Source organism: Ursus americanus, chromosome 30 (assembly GCF_024610735.1).
Source record: "Ursus americanus isolate L20-20 chromosome 30, mUrsAme1.1.p, whole genome shotgun sequence".
Taxonomy (NCBI): Eukaryota; Metazoa; Chordata; class Mammalia; order Carnivora; family Ursidae; genus Ursus; species Ursus americanus.
The window spans coordinates 23,992,989-24,008,668 of NC_142156.1; the positions used below are offsets into that span (position 1 = coordinate 23,992,989).

Consider the following 15,680-nt stretch of genomic DNA (forward strand, 5'->3'; position numbering starts at 1 on the left):
TATGGATCCCATATGTAAGTGATGTTAAGGTCCCATTGAAAATATTTAATTAACGTCTACCTCAGTGCAAACCTAATATACTTTTACCAAAGCATGAAAACATTTTTCTCTTTTAAGTCGGACACACAGGCACTCATTCAGAAAATGCTGGATATGGAATACCCATTAAGTACTAAGCTATACTTACGGGAATATAGCCCCAGGAGACAAGAACTCCGTGTCGAAGAGACATCTGCTCCCCCACGTTCATTGTGGCATCGTGCGCAGTGGCCGGGACGCAGAGCCAGCCCGTGTCCACCCGTGGGTGAGCGGGTCCAGAAGATGTGGGGTTTACACGCGATGCAATATGGCTCAGCCGACAAGCGTTACGCTGGGTGAAGTAAGTCAGAAAAGGCAAATGCCCTATGATCTCCCTTACACGGGGACTCCGAACAGAACAGAACAGAGCCCCAAACTCCAGGAACGAGATCAGGTGGGAGGCGACCAGACGTGGCGACCAGACGTGGCGGGCCAGGGAGGAGGAGAGGAGAGAGGTGCTCACATGGTCTGAACGTGCGAGAGAAATAAGCACCGGGGACAAGCGCACAGCGTGGAGACACAGCCGTGTGCTCTATGGGACGGTCGTGGAGAGCAGATCTGAGAGTTCTCAGGACAAGGAAGAAACGTTGTTTTTCTCCTCCTTTGTGTGTAGGAGATGAGAGATGGTAACTAGACGAACCGTGGGATCATTTCACAGTCCATGTGAGTCAAACCAGCACACGTACACCCTGGATCCGCACGGTGCAGCAGGGGGTCTGACAGCTGGGTAACACCAGGGGAGAGTGCCAAGTCCTGTTCTGGGGGCTGAGGACACGGAAGGAACAGGGCAGAGGAAGGTCCCTGCTGCCACGGGGCTTGCGCTGCGGTGGGGAGACACGGAGAGTGGGGGGAGGGGGGCTGAAGACGTAAACGACATCAGACAGGGAAACGTGATGTGGAGGAAACGGGCAGGGAGGACTTCAGGGAGGGAGCCCCGGGGCCAGGACGCTGCCAGGGAAGGGCCCGAGGCTCACTGTGACCCGCCTTGCCGTGGCCCCGGCCCTGTGCCCGCCTGTGCCCCCTCCAAAGTCCGCACGCCCCGGGAAACACCGCTTCGGAGGAAGGTGGGCTCATCTCAACACCGGCAGGAGACGTGGGTAGGGCAGGTGATGTGAATTAGCACGAGAGCGAGGTCTGGGGCTCGGATCAAAAGCCAGTTCCGGTGAGTGTGGACACCTGGGGGCAGCGGCCTCATTGGCTTTACCTGCAGTGTTCATTACTGCCATCGAGTTGGGTGCTCCGTGATCTGATGACATTGCGAGGTTAGAAAAGGCACGTGCTGGCTTTGCTCGGCCGTGGGAATGGGAGAGGTCCACGCACAGAGCGCTCTGTTGCGTGGTGTTCAGTGAAGGCCGTGCAGGCAGCCGGCGGCGCGCAGAGCCTGGGGACAGCGAGGACCTGGGTGGTAAACCGGTTTTCCTTGGCAGTCAGCCTGGCGGCAGGGGGAAGGTCGCTGTTTCAACGCCCGAGCGTTGGGGTTCAGGGCTCTCCCGTGCGTGAGGGAGGCAGCTGCCCCCAGCGGCGATCTGGAACCCTCTGCAGCCACACGGGGAGGCTGGGGGCTGGCGGGCCTCGGAGGCTAGGGCGCTGCCCGCGTCACAGACACTCACCTCGCGCTTGACATCCTGGTTTGGGGTTTTTTTCCTCTCGCATGGAGACTGGAAGGCATTTTCATATCCTCTTTAGGAAGTGCTTGGATTCAGGACTTTATTCCATTTAAAGTCAGGACAAAGGAGACGACGCTCTTAGCTAACATTTCATGGGTGTTGTGTCTACTTTAGAATCCTGATGGCGGCTGACGTTTACAGAGTGACAGTTTTTCCTCACAAGCGTTTATGGAGTGCTGCGTCGTTCCCAGGCACGGCTCTAGCGGCCTTGTATGCGTGCCCTCGTTTCTCGTTACAGCCTGTGGGGTAGGAAGTGCCGCCTCCATCCCAGAGACAAGGAGTCTGAAGCACAGGGAGGGTCAGCGAGTTGCCCGAGAGCACACAGGTCGCAGGTGCTGGAGACGGCCCAGGGAGGCGAGCGCGGGTCAGATTACAGAGCAAACTACAGCCTGTGATCGTGTGTACACGTGTGTGTGTGTGAGCACGAGCCGTGTGCGAGCATGTGTGAGAGTGTAAGTTTGTGTGGGCCTGTGAGCCGTGTGTGGACATGTGTGTAAGGGTGAGTGTGAGCCTTGTGTGAGCGTGAGTGTGTGTGAGTGTGAGCGTGGATTTGGGGTAGATTGGAGAAACTTTTGGTCTTGAGTAGACTGAGGCTCGGGATGGCCAAGGGTGTGACTCTTATCCCCTGGAGAACAGGATCCTGGATGCGGGCGGTTATGGGGTTTGGCGTGATTACACCAAGGACTCTAAATAATCCCATGGCTTTCACCTGCCTCAGAAAGGGTTAAACAGAAAAATGTGGTCGGCACTTATCTGGGGGCACGTGGGTGTGGTTTATTTCCCTTTTCCATCTGTGGATCACCTTCTTGCTTCCTTCAGACCAGCAAGGCTCTGCTCTCCACACAGTTTAAGGCTTGTCGTCCTTTTCCTCGTTCGGAACATTCGCTCTGAACTTGAGGGTGCTGGCGGGAGGCATCTGACCCCCGCGGACGCCCGGGCCCGTTTGGGCCGCCAGTTGTTCTCAACGGACTGGTGTTAGGACCCAGGAAGGACGCCGCGGCGAGGGGTATAAATAGAGAAGCAGAGCCGAACAAAGTTTGAGCCGGAGCCTGACATCATTGCCTCTCCACCCCGAGCTGGGGCCGCCGGGGCGTCGGGCTGAGTCAGAGCGGACGGGGCTGGCCAGCGGGTGCTCGGCCGGGGCAGGCGGGAGCGCCAGGACCCCGCGCCTCCCCCGTCTTCTCGGCCGCCCGCTCCACGGGAGGACAGAGGGGTCTGATTCCAAGCCCGGCCGAGACAGACGGGCACTCCTGAGAGGACAGCCGGCCCCGCGGGGCTCCGGAGCGGCTTTGGGCTGCCGTCCCGGGCGTGCGCGCCGACCGTGCTCGGGTTCGCGGGCGAGGAAGACACGCGTGGGCTCTGGGGCCGGCGAGGAAGACACACGTGGGCTCTCGGGCCGGCTGCGTCTCACACGCTGAGCAGAAGCAGACCGTCCTCTTTCCGGAACCTGTGAAAATGTCCCTTTCCTGGGGAAGTGAAAGTTAGGGCGCCCGCTCGGTGGCAGAGCGTCGGGAGTCCGCCCGGACGGTGCTCTAAGTCGGGGAGCCATGAGGCGGCCGCCGCGCTGGGCCGGGCAGCCCTGGCTGCTGCTGCTGTGCTGCCATTTCCAGGTAACGTCTCCCGCGGCTCTTCCTGGGGTCCGACTGGACCTCCTGCCGGCAGCGGCCCTACGGTGTCTGACGCTCTGGTCTTTTGTGTGCAGGTGCGCGGAGCCTACTCCAGGTCGCCGGCCCATCCAGGTAAGGGGGCGCCTCCTGTGCGGGTCACCGCCTGGCGCAGGGCTCCCCACACGGTGTGGTCGCTTGTCTCGGAGGCCCACAGAGAGTGGCCCTTCTGCAGGGCCCCTGTCCCCGGCTGGCCACCCTGCCCTTTGTCTCCTGGTGCTCTGCTCACCCTGGTGTCAGACCTGGCCTCTGGCTCCTGGTCTTCGCCACCTTAGAGGAAGGGAGGGTGCACGCGTTCTGTCTGCTGCCCTCATCCCGCCGTGGGTCTCCATGCTGACTTAGGGCCCCGTCCTCTCTGTCCCCGTCCCAGCTGGGGCTCGCTGTCCATGGGCCAGTGCCAGTCCTCAGTCTGCAAGCTGTCCCTGAGTGGCGTGGCCGCGTCACAGGTGCAGGCGTGTGGAAGGAGGGGGCCTGGTGAGCCGCGGGAACCCCCTGTGGCCACTGTACCCTTGGCTTCCTGGCTGCTGTGTGTGGTGGTGAGGAACCCATCGAGGTCCCTGAGCCCGTGCTCGAGAGCCATGCAAACAAACCCTGACCCGTTGGTGAGCACGCCTCTGACTCCAGGCTCTCACCGGCCACTGTCACCTGCAGCCCGATCCCCTCCGGGGCACCATCCAGACAGACCCTACGGGTACAGCCAGCATCCCCGGGCCACCCATCTACAAGGCCAGGCCTCTGCTGGGAGCCCCAGGACCTCGGTCGTGGGGCTGGACCTGTCTCCTTTGTGGGTACCCCAGCAAGGCGGGGATCACTGCCTGGACCACCTGTTTCCGTGGCTGGGTGTTACCACCTCTTTTCCACCCACATGCCCAAGTTCAATCTTCTGTTGGAAAAGGTGTGAAGGCCATGAATTTCTATGTGCTCCTCTTTCCCCAACCCAAGTGTGGACGGAAAGAAAGCCGGGCTCTGCGGCTCAGGCATCACACCGAGGAGCATGTGTGTCTGCCCTGGGGCTCTCCCCTTCCTGCCGGAGCCGGCTGTGGCTCCCGCTAGTTTTCCAGTGGACAAGAGTGAGGGAAGATGTCAGCGGGCAGACGGGAGGTAAGGCAGCCCCCAAGACCCAGGCTGCTGCCCGGGGTGGGAAAGGAAGCCGAGAAGTGGCTTCCAGATCGTACCCTGGCCACATTGCATCCACACACGTATCCACACCCATGTATACACACTCACACGCATATACACGCACCCCCACACGTGCACACACATTCACACCCATGTACACACACCCACATACATGCATATACACGTCCAAACCTATCCACACACACAGCTGTGCACATGCGTCCACAGGTGTGCGCCCAGGCCCTTGACCCTCAGCTGCGAGGACTGGTTTGAATTCAGTCTCTGTTCCACATGGAAACGTTGCTCGTCTCTTAACGCCCTAGCTTCCTGACCTGGCTTCCTCCAAACCAGCAGCACAGAGACACAACGGTGGTGGGCGAGCGTGGACAGCAGTGAGCCCGCGAGCCTGCGGGGAGAGCTGGAGCTGCTTAGCCTTCTTACTGACATCCACACCCATGGGCTCCCTTCTGGTCTCACTTCCCGTGTCGGGGTCTCTCCTGTCCTCGCCGCCCCCCACCCTGTTGAGAGTTCATTGTCTACCCCTCCTCCCTCCTTCTTTACCATAATGACAGAGGCGGACGCTCCCTGGACAGGACCGTGGGTGTTCCCTTGTGGACGAAACCCTACTGCTTGCATTTTCTTCCTTCCCCTTTCCCTCCTCCCCTTCTTCCTTCTCTCTGTGTCTGTCTGCCTGCCTCTCTGTGTCTCTGTGTCTCTCTGTGTCTCTCTGTCTCTCTCTGTCTCTCCCTGTCTCTCCCTGTATGTCTCTCTCTCTGTCTTTCTGTGTCTCGGTGTCTCTCTCTCTTTGTCTCTATATCTGCCTCACTGTCTCTATCTCTGTGTCTATCTCTTTCCGTATCTGTCACTGTCTCGGTCTCTCACTATCTCTGTCTCACAGTTTCTGTCTGTCTCTCACCGTCTCTGTCTCTCACTGTCTCTGTCTCTCACGCTCTCTGTCTCCCCTTATCTCTCTCTCCCATCTCCTTCCTCTCCCTCCTCTCTCTCTGGCCCTTATGTCGTCTGCTCTCCCTACATCCTGCGGGGAAGTCTGACTCCCCCCCCCCCCCCCGTGCAGCACCTGCACCAGGAGGCCGCCTTCCCTTCTGCTTCTGGGGGTGCCGACCTGCAGGGTCCCCGGTGGGGAAAGCCTGGCCCAGCACCTGTCAAGGGCACCCGCTCACAGACACGGAGACGTGCAGGGAGCCCGTTCCTGAAGGGGGAGCATTTGCAAACCGCCTAGATCCCCACCCGCGGGGAACCGCTCTGTGACTTGAGCCTTGACTTCTAAGGAACGCAGAGCAGCATTTACAAATGCCAACATAGCGGGCACTCGGACGTACGTTCTGCGGGGTCCCCACGGGGCCTCTGAGGGAGCCTGTGCCCTCCTGCAGAAGAGAGGTGGGTGTTCCAGAGAGAGCAGGCGGTTTGCCGGAGGTCGCTGGGTATACGTGGTGGTGACCTCAGGAGCGCTCGTGGGCTCAGACACGTAAGGGCACTTGGGGACCACGAGAGCGTGGTAGGTGCAGAGCGCAGGTGTGCACAGGACTTCGGGCGAGCCTCCGGGAGGGCCCCCTCTTTCCACTGCGGCCACTCCAGACTTGCCTTCTTGAGGTCGTGCCGGGACTCGTGTGCCGTCCCTGTCTTGCTGTGACCTAGCGCACTCCCCCTGCTAGTGTTGGCCTGACTGCGCGCCGTGGGTCGTGCGTGAGCGGAATCAGCGCGGACGGCCAGCCCGCCCACGGCGGCTCCCAGGGCACCGTCCTCGGCTTGTCTGTCTACACCAGCCCAGGCCACGAGGCCTTTGCCAGATGTGTGTCTTTACCGCGTAGACACGTGTTTAGTTCTGTAAATAGAGGGACAACCTGAGATCATTCTGAGCCTTCGTATTATCAGTGTTTACCTGTGACCGTGGACTGTCATTTTGGGGAAGTGACCGCATTAAACCTTTCCCCCGGCCCCAGCCTGCTGAGTCCTTGCTCCGCTCCGAGGACAGTGCTGGGAAGCGCGATGGTTGATAGACCTAAACCCGTAAATGGCGCCAGCCAAGAAATTGCCGCGCATTTAAAAAGTTTACCAACATGCTGTCTATAACTTCTCTAAGGAGGAAAAGGGACCTTGCCCAACCCCGTTATCCAGCGATTCCCAGGCCTGAGGTACGCAGAGCAGCTGGTCCCGGCCCGTCTCCGGGAGGTCGGGGTAGCTCCCCTCGCGGCCCTGTTGCGAGGTCTGGAAGGCCAATGCTTGTGGTGATTATAATTCCCTCTGGTTGCAGACTAGTTTTTTCTCTGTGCAAATCAACAGTTTGTTCCCTTTATTTATGTATTTTTTATTGAGGCATAGTTGACATACAACATTAGTTCAGTTTCAGGCGTAAAGTGTCATGAGTCAATATTTGTACATATCGCAAAATGCTCACTGCAATAAGGTGAATCAACGTCGGTCAGCACCATGGTGCTACGTGGTCTGCAACGGGCTGTCTGAGCCACTAGGTCCTGGCAGAAACTTCGTTCATCTTCCCAGTGCAAAGTGTTCGTGATGGAATTTTTAAGAATAATGTTTATACTCTATTGAACGAATGGAAATTTGAGCAGTAGAGATTTTGGGATGTATGTAGTTTCAGAAGTATATATAAATATATATTCTTTCTATGTTTATCCATTCGTTTATTCATTGTTGCACTTCATTCTGCCTACGTAATTTTAAAAAATTTATCACTGAGATTACTGTTTTGGGGAGAATCCAAATGCAAAAGTGTGGCTTACGCAGACGCACACCCTGCAGGCCTGTGTTAGACGTGAGATTGGGGTACAGATGGGTCGGAGAGTCTGACAACCCACAAAAGTGTTCAAGTACTAGTGAGTGCTGTGGGCAAACAGGAAGGAGTTGGCAGACAGGGCGCAGGGTGGTGGTGCGTGGGCTGTCGTCTGGGCCAAGGCTCCCGTGGTCGGGATGCTGGTGCTCGTGGCAGGCAGTCCTGTGGGGAGGTCGAGAAAGACTGAGCGGGGCCGGCTCCGCGACCGGCGGGGACTGATTTCCTCCGTGGTGCACCCTTCTGTGGAACGAGGCATGGGACTCTGGGACTGACTTCCTGCAGCTTCCGGGATGAGGGTTCCCGCGCACGAGTCCTAGTGAGGGGCGGGTGTGCGGGATCTGGAGGAGAAGCTGGAAGGGAGAAAGGCAGGAGCACTGGCTGTCCCGCGTCCCTGCGCCTCACCACGCTGAGTCCAGCACGTTGCATCGGGGTGAGAAATGATTCCCGGAGAGCTCTTTATGGCCGTGGCGGCGTCGGCCGAATACCCCCCTCTCACTCCTTTCATTCGTTAGGGCCACAAGTCCCAGAAGGAGCCATGTAGTCAGGTTTGCTGTCTTGTCTAACCAGACACGTGGTCTTTTTGGAGTTTATCCGGTGGAAACCAGGGTGCTTATACGACCTGGACATCTCAGGTCACCTGTTTTGGGGAACGTAGCCCCAGAGGGTCGGTCTTACCCCCAAAAGAATGAGATTTGCTTGTTCTGAGGACCCTCATGGGTTTTTATGCCCAAGGTTGTAAAGGGGAACCTACGTGTTGAATTTAGCTCTTAGGCACATCTCGTTAGCACCATGCAATGCTTTAGTTAAAATAATCGACTTAATTGATAACATGAAGATTTGGGGAGATTTCAAATAAAGAATCGGCACAGTTTGGGTTTCTGACTGCTCCCTAAAAGCGGGAGAACTGGCTGTGCTGGGTGGACTTCCCTGCAGAGTTGCGGGGACAGCAGGGGGCGGCTCCAGTCCTCAGACAGGACACACACGTCCAGCGAGTCCCAGACCCCACCAGTGGGCCGTTTCCAGCACCTGCTGCGATTCCGCTGTGCTGGGCCTGCCAGGTGGGAGACAGCTGTGAACGCCCCCCTGGGCCCGGTGCCCTGTGCACATTTCTGTTTGCGAGCCCACCACTGTGCGGCTCCAGTCCATCCAGCCATCTCAGTGTTGCCCGTATGTGGCGGCTGGGACAAGGCCGTGGGGCTTTATCCTTGTCTGCAGCTCAGGGATATGGGATAGCGGGCCCTCTGCGACCCCAACCCCTTTCTCTTACAGACTCTTGGTAGCTCGGGGGGCTCCCTGTGCGAACAAGACCACCATCCTGTTCTGTCAGCCTTTCTGCCCAGAACAGGTAGGTGGTGGCCAGTTGTAAACAGGGATGATAGGGAAGGATTTACCATCCGCAGCGTTGGTTCTATGAAGATGTGGGTTGTGAAGAAGATACCGCACCTGTTCCTGGCATGATGGATGTCATTCTCTTTTTGATCCCCCCCTGCCCACCCCAGATGAATTGAATAACAAGTCAGAGATGTTTCCCCTCTTCAAAATGAATATCCTACATTTTAGGGGGGACGCATGGCAGAAATGGAAATGAGTGTTTTTGATTTTGACATTTCACCATCTCCATATTGCATTGATAGAGTAGGGCCATTTCGAGTGGACGTCGGCTAAAGCCACGTGTCTCCCCATTTTAAGTTTTTAAAGGAATGCACGTCCACACGTTCGAACAGAGCAGACATAGAAAGGAATGGAAATCCTCCGTCTTCTACACAGTTGGTCAGTTTCCTCGCCCCTAGAATACGGCCGTCCGTTTTTAGGCTTTCCATGCAAAATCTCTCTCTCTCCCTTTCCATCCCACCTCCCTCCTTCCCTGCCCAGCTGGTGCGTTTCCCACACATGGTTGGTACTAACACATTTTTCTCTCACCTTGATTTTTTGACAATACAGCTTGGGGAAATTTCACATCAGGACACGTGTATCAGCCTTGTCCTAATGACCTTCTGGTCCGTTATGCAGATGCTCCGTGCTTAGCACACGGCCCCTCCGCTGATGAACGTTATTCACACGCTCTCGATACTGTAAACCAGTACCCCGTACATAGCTCTCCGATCCCATGTGTGAGTCTGTCTCTAGCACGAACTTCCAGGAGCTGAATTACTAGGTCAAAGTGCACCTAAAAGTTGTGTAAGTCATTGCCGTATTGCCCCCCAGAAAGGCTGTACCTTCCGCCAAAAACGTGGTAGAACTTGCCAACTTAGTACATCTGTTTGTCAGTCGGCTGGATGAGCTGGGACAGGCGAGTTTAAGGGAAAAAAAATGAGCAAGGTTGAACATCTTTTCATACATTTAAAAATAATTTGCATTTCTTTTTTTTTTTTTTTTTGGACTGCCTGTTGATGTCCTTTGCCCCCATGTTCTGCTGGTTTAAATTTTCTTAATAGTGGGAGTTTTAATGAATACAGTAAATTTAATACATTTCTTTAAAAGGAAATCAGCACATTTCTGTTGCATGTATTACATACACATGACTCCCCGGTTCAATTTAGCTTGATTCATTTTCACGTACGGAAATATTTAAAAAATTCTCATAGATTTATCACCTGGTTTCCTCAGAAGCTTTTATGTTTTATTACATTAAAGGCTTTTAAAACAATTTTTTTTAAAAGATTTTATTTATTTGAGAGAGAGTGAGAGAGCACGAGTGGGGGGAAGGGGCAGAAGGAGAGGGAGAAGCAGGCTCCCCGCTGAGCAAGGAGCCTGATGCGGGACTCGATCCCAGGACCCCGGGATCATGACCTGAGCTGAAGGCAGATGCTTCATAGACTGAGCCCCCAGGCGCCCCTCCATGCAAGGTTTCCTCCTTCTGGAAATGTGTTATGGAGTAGGGAGTGAGTTAGGAGTCTTGGTTTTTTGCAGATGGCTAGTTGGCTCTGAAACTTTGTTGTGTGCTTCTCCTCTGGTTTAAAAGACCACTTTTACCATGAGCTAGCTTCGCGAGTGCATGGCGATATTTACGGGTCTTTTCCACCGAACTGTCTATGCGTAAGCAGCACCAGATCCTCTCTGCAGCGGCGACCTCATGACAGGCCTTACTCTGTGTGAGGGCCGGGCCCCCCGCCCCTGTAGCCGTCCCCCCGCACAGGTTTGTTGGCGATTCTTGCTTGTTCCCTTTTCTAGATAAGCTCTGTCATGAGCTTCCTCTCACACAAAATCTCTCAGCATGTGTACAGCAAATCTCCTCATGTTTATATATGAATTCAAGGGTTGGTTGACATTTTTACCATTTTGAGTTCCTTTTTCCAAAAATAGGTTATAAAATGCTTCATTTATTCAAAGGTTCTTGTCCATCCCTCGGTGTTATTTTATTGTTTCCTTTGTGAGAATTTTGTACGGTTCTCATTCTTTCGCACTTAAGTGTCTTCTTTTTGTGGGCTGCGTTGACAAAAGAGAACGTTCCTTCCATTCTGTGTTCGCGTTATCGTTTGAATACAGGGAAGCTGTTGACTTTCGCGGTCACGTCTGTATAGACCTCCTTACTCGCTTCTTTCCTGGTGTGTAACAGGGCTTCATTTACCAAATTCCTTCCTTATTTGTAAGGGTGTTTCTTTTTTTTCATTCTCATTATGAGACATACCTCACTTGAAAATAATGATCCCGTTATCTCCTCTTTAAACATTTTTTTACGGTGAATAACACAGAGACGACTTTATTAATTTTTACTTCTCTATGATCTGGCAGACCCTTCGGGCGGTGGACAATTATGTCGTCATCTGGACCATTATGTCCACTTCTGGGAACTAATCACAGAGAGCTAATCCGGGAGCTGATTGCAGCCAGGAGAGGGGCTGAGCGTGTGGGGGGACGCCGCCCCCCGGACTGTCCCCCCAGATTCCACCACGGACCCTGGATAGGAGCAAATAAGTGAAATGGTTCATGGGGTATTAAGTGGGACGAGCAGAGTAGGACACAGTGTATCTGCACGAAATCCTGTCTACCCAAAGTACAAGGGTCATGACGGAAATCCTGACGCGGTTAATTTTTAGTATGAAGCAGAGTGAGAGCAGAAAGACCGGGAGCCGTCAGGGGGAGACTCGGCGTGAGCCTTGCACGTCAAACCAGCCAGCGGGGCGACTTCTGAGGAAGCATCGGCCCCTCGTCTCTACAAATAGGCAAACAATATAATTACTTTACAGGTTATTGTTACAATAAAACAAGGAGTCAGGAGCCTTACACAATGTTGGTAACACTGGTGCCAGTTTCCTCCTCTTTTTAAATCCCCGCAACATTATTTCTTTCCCTCACCTGACTGCGTCGGGTATGTCCTCTAAGACAGTATAAAGCAGTAACGGGACAACGGCCACTCTTCCTCCTGACCCTAATGGACACACTTCTTGTGTGGCCCCATTATGCCTGGTGGCCGCTGTTCCCTTCGGTTCAGAGGTATCTGTTCATTCCTATTTAACACGCTTTATCCCATTAAGGAAATATTCACCCATTTATAATTTATTAAGAGCTCTTTTTCAACCCCGGAGTGTGTGTGGAATTTATTCAGATTCCTCTTCGGTGAGTCCCACAGTCTCTGCGATGTCCCTCCTCCCTCCGTTCACGTGGAAGGTAAGCGGTTCCCCTCCTGATGGTGACTTAACGTGTTTATTCTTTTCTTCCCCCAAGGGTTTGAGGTCTTGGCTTCCGCTTCCCATTACTGGCCGCTGGAGAATGTGGACGGCATCCATGAGCTTCAGGACACACATGGAGGTAGACACGGGTGGTGAGAGAACCCGAGGCTGCAGGGACAGGGGACGCGGGGTCAGGGGCCGTCAGGGGAGACAGACGTGGGCAGCGTCCACTGCGAACCCAGGAGATCAGTGGAGATTAGTGCACGTTCAGCAGCTTTCGCCTAATGCCTGTTCACCCGAAGTATTTTACTAGAACCTTGACATGTCCTTATCGTGGAAGGACGGAACTTGTGACTCTAAGTCTCATTAAGGTGTGCACCTTCCCCCCGATAACCTTAGAGCAGAAGCAGCTGTTTGAAGCTTGAAGCTGCAGATGGCGGGTCCATCTGCCTACGAGTCTAGATGGACGTGTTCCAGACAAAACTGGCGTAACCCACACGCCTGCCGGAACCGGGGTCCGCTTGAGCCGAGCGCCGAAGGGCGTGCCAACCAGCACTAACGTGCACTTTGTGGGGTCACCGTTTCACTCGGCAGAGGTCCCCCCGCCTATCAATCGGCTTCTGCACACGTCACTGGCAGCTCCCTTGGAAAGACCGAACGTCACCCAAGACGCCCCCCAGGTCTCTAAGTGCACGGGAAATACAGTCTCTATCTGACCGAATTCGGATGTTTGCCGTAAGGAGAAACCGCAGAGGCCCCGAGCACTTTCTCCCAGTATAAGTTTTGACTGACTTGGGATGCTTTTACGTTTTATTTTTTATTTCCTTATTGCTCTTGATCATGTCACATGGCTGACGTCACAGCACCTGCCCACGTCATGTCCCTTCCCGTTCCGTGCAGTGGAGTTTTTAAAAAGCTACTGTGCTTTCCACACCAGCACGGTGGCATTTTCCTTACCCCGTAACTTAACGTGCAGCCATAAATTGCCACCTAAGATTCTAAAATGTTTCCCTTAAAATTTGCAAACTGAGAAGCATCCTGGCTGGAGTCCAGGCCACCAGTGTCCTCAGAGTCAAGGGCAGTCAAGGAGCAAGGTCCTCCAGGAGGGTGGAAGGACCCGCCGGTGCGAGACCAGCCTGGGGGCCCTCAGCTTCCCCTCTTGCCTGCCTGCGCACGGAGAGCCGTGGCGGCCACACGGGACACCCGCCTGGAGCTCCGTGTTCTCTCCGAATGGTCTGCACCTCGGGGCTGTAAGCTCCCTGTGGGGGTCGTTACATGACCAGCTCGGGTTAAAATGGACTGCTTCCCCCGTCACAATCCCATGTCTCTTCTCAGGGCCTTTATTTGAAAGCCTGTGAAAGGAGACCATCCCACCCCGTGGAAACGCACTGTCCACATACTTCATTGTTCAGGACACAGAAACTCAGGTTTTAGTCGTTATTTCAAACAGTAGCTCAAATATTCATAGTCCTGTCCTAACCCCTCCACACAATGCACTGTCGTGATCCAACCAGCAGCTTCGGGTGACTAAACACCTGTGCCTGTGGGCAGTTCTCGTAAAGTCATATAATCGCCAAGACACAGGTCGTGGCTGAATTTTGCTCACCGATGTGTTACCTTCCCTGAAAACTCTGTGTATGTGTGCCCCGGGTCACGTGACTGGTGTCGGTGTCACCGCCGTCCCTGGATCCATTCTTCACGTGACGGTGCTGGCTGGCACATGTCAGTTCCGTCCCAGGCTCCTCGGAAAACCGAGGGAGCAGGGCCCATCGGCACATTTTGCTGCTGGGACCGTCGAATGGCCTTGGAAGCCGTTCCGTGCTCACACAGCTGTGTTACTTGTCGCTGAGTCCTCTGTTGTGCTGTCCACGTGTCATTACCATGCCGTCACCTCCGTGCTGTGTCCCCGGCTCGTCAGTTGTCGTGACATCACCACCACGAGCAATCTCGTCGCGGCTGTTTCACGGCTGAGCTCAGTTCCATATCTCTCAACTAGGTGTCTGAGGGCGTGGGACGCGGCAAACTGGAACCCACGTTTGTGGCGGAAGCCAGCAGCTGTCACCCCCCCCCGCCTTGGAACTGGCGGGCCAGCGCGCGGGAGGGCGGGGGTAGGAGGGGGGCGAGGTCGGGAGAGAAAATCCAAGACGCCTGCCGGGTGCAAGACGGCTTCTCGGTGCGCGTCAGGTTGAGAGATATGCCGTTGTTGCTCATGTCACTCATGTGTTGTGCTTTTTCTTTTGTCCCACCTAGTGTTGCGAGCCCACAACCTCACTGTGCTTCCTTCCCATAATTCTACCTTTGTTCGTACCAATGACTCTGCCTACTCAAATTTCTCTGCGACCGTAGGTGAGCGCTGGTATCCTTCCGTCCGTGTTCTGTCGAGATCTGCCGTGAATCTAGAGGCCAGGTCGATTCGGTTCCGTGTGAATTCACTTTGGCTTGGCGAGCGAACAAGCCTATACCCGAGAACGCGGCCCGAGACCCGGGGTGTTGGCATAACCGTTTCCAGCTAGGTCTAGACATAGGGCCACCCGCTGTGTGTGTGGGAAGGTGCTTGGAAGCGTTCACGTGACCAGGGTCTCCCGAACCAGCTGCTGGTTTTCAGACCCAGACAGACATGAGATGCTTTCTAAAAATAGAAATTGTTTGGATTTTCCAATGGCGTATATTCTTTGGGGGAGGAAAAGCATACCCTCTGAATGGAAAATTGAAGCTGATTTTAAAATACCTCCCCCCAAATTTGATCTCTTACAAACATTAAAATTAGCATGTCTTCTGTAGCTGGATTTTTTTTTTCAATTATTAGAAGCTGCTTTACAAAACACCGAGGAGAGTCAGGGTTCAATTATTATCTTACTTAATAACCTCAGAGCCCACATGTTTCCTATTTTTCCTACGCAGCTCAAAGCAGAAGGGAGAGCAGCTATTGCAGTACCCCCCCCCCCCCCGAGCAGCATACAGAGAGAGTTCAGATAAGTCAGGGTCATGCCGCCAACGGTTTTAGCACAGCGCCTAGCCTGATTGCTCTTTCAGCTGTGAGGTGTTTGGCTTCCAAAATTAATTTTTCCAGTGAGACAGTTTTGTTGAGGGGTTTATATGGCCTCACTCAAGTGTGCACCTGCCAACTTAATTTTGCATTAAATTTAACTTTGTAATGTACTGACTCCCCCACCCCCAGCAATAAATGAGATAAACAAAAAAATAATGAGTTTAAAACCGTAAGGGAGAACGCGGAGGCCCTTCGGGTGGGTCCTCCCCTTGACGGGGCTGTTGGAAGACCTGCTGGGGGAGCCGTCAGGCCGCAGGAGCTCAGTCGCCCTGCTGTACGTCTCTGCCGGTGTGACAGCTCACAGGCAGCGGGGAGGTGCCCTGTCGGCAGAGAAGGCATCTGGGCGACTTTGACCCCAGGGAATAATAAATGCCTAATCACACTTGGTTTTTATAGTCTTCACTTATCGGTCCTGTAAACCATTTACCCCACACTCACACCGTCAGATACGTTTGCCATGGGAATGGGGCCAGACAGAAGGGTGGACGGCGCAGCAAGCGCTAAGGGGGGCTCGCGGCCAGTCCGCCGGGACTATCTGAAGAGTGTCTTCAAGTTCAAACATGTACCCAAGCATTTCACTTAGAAGATGGGCGGGAGGGGCCCCTGAAGCCTGTGGACGGAGCTGAAGTTCGGGACAGTAGGAGGCCGTCACCGCGTGGCTCCTGGGAGCCCCCGGCCAAT

General features: G+C 54.5%; 1 protein-coding gene across 4 annotated transcripts in view; it reads left to right on the forward strand.

Moving 5' to 3' along the window:
* The first annotated feature begins 2,557 nt into the window (after nt 1-2,557).
* The window catches only part of ADGRD1 (adhesion G protein-coupled receptor D1), a 126,884-nt gene continuing 113,761 nt past the window's right edge, over nt 2,558-15,680 (forward strand). Inside the window, exons 1-4 of one of the 4 annotated variants that reach the window (XM_087857440.1) lie at nt 2,558-3,355; nt 3,448-3,484; nt 12,006-12,089; nt 14,201-14,296. In XM_087857440.1, the coding sequence (XP_087713566.1) occupies nt 3,293-3,355; nt 3,448-3,484; nt 12,006-12,089; nt 14,201-14,296 (280 nt within the window). In that variant the 5' untranslated portion in view covers nt 2,558-3,292. The remainder of the gene's footprint in view (nt 3,356-3,447; nt 3,485-12,005; nt 12,090-14,200; nt 14,297-15,680) is intronic. The other 3 variants (XM_045779323.2, XM_087857442.1, XM_045779332.2) reach the window with 3 other exon arrangements.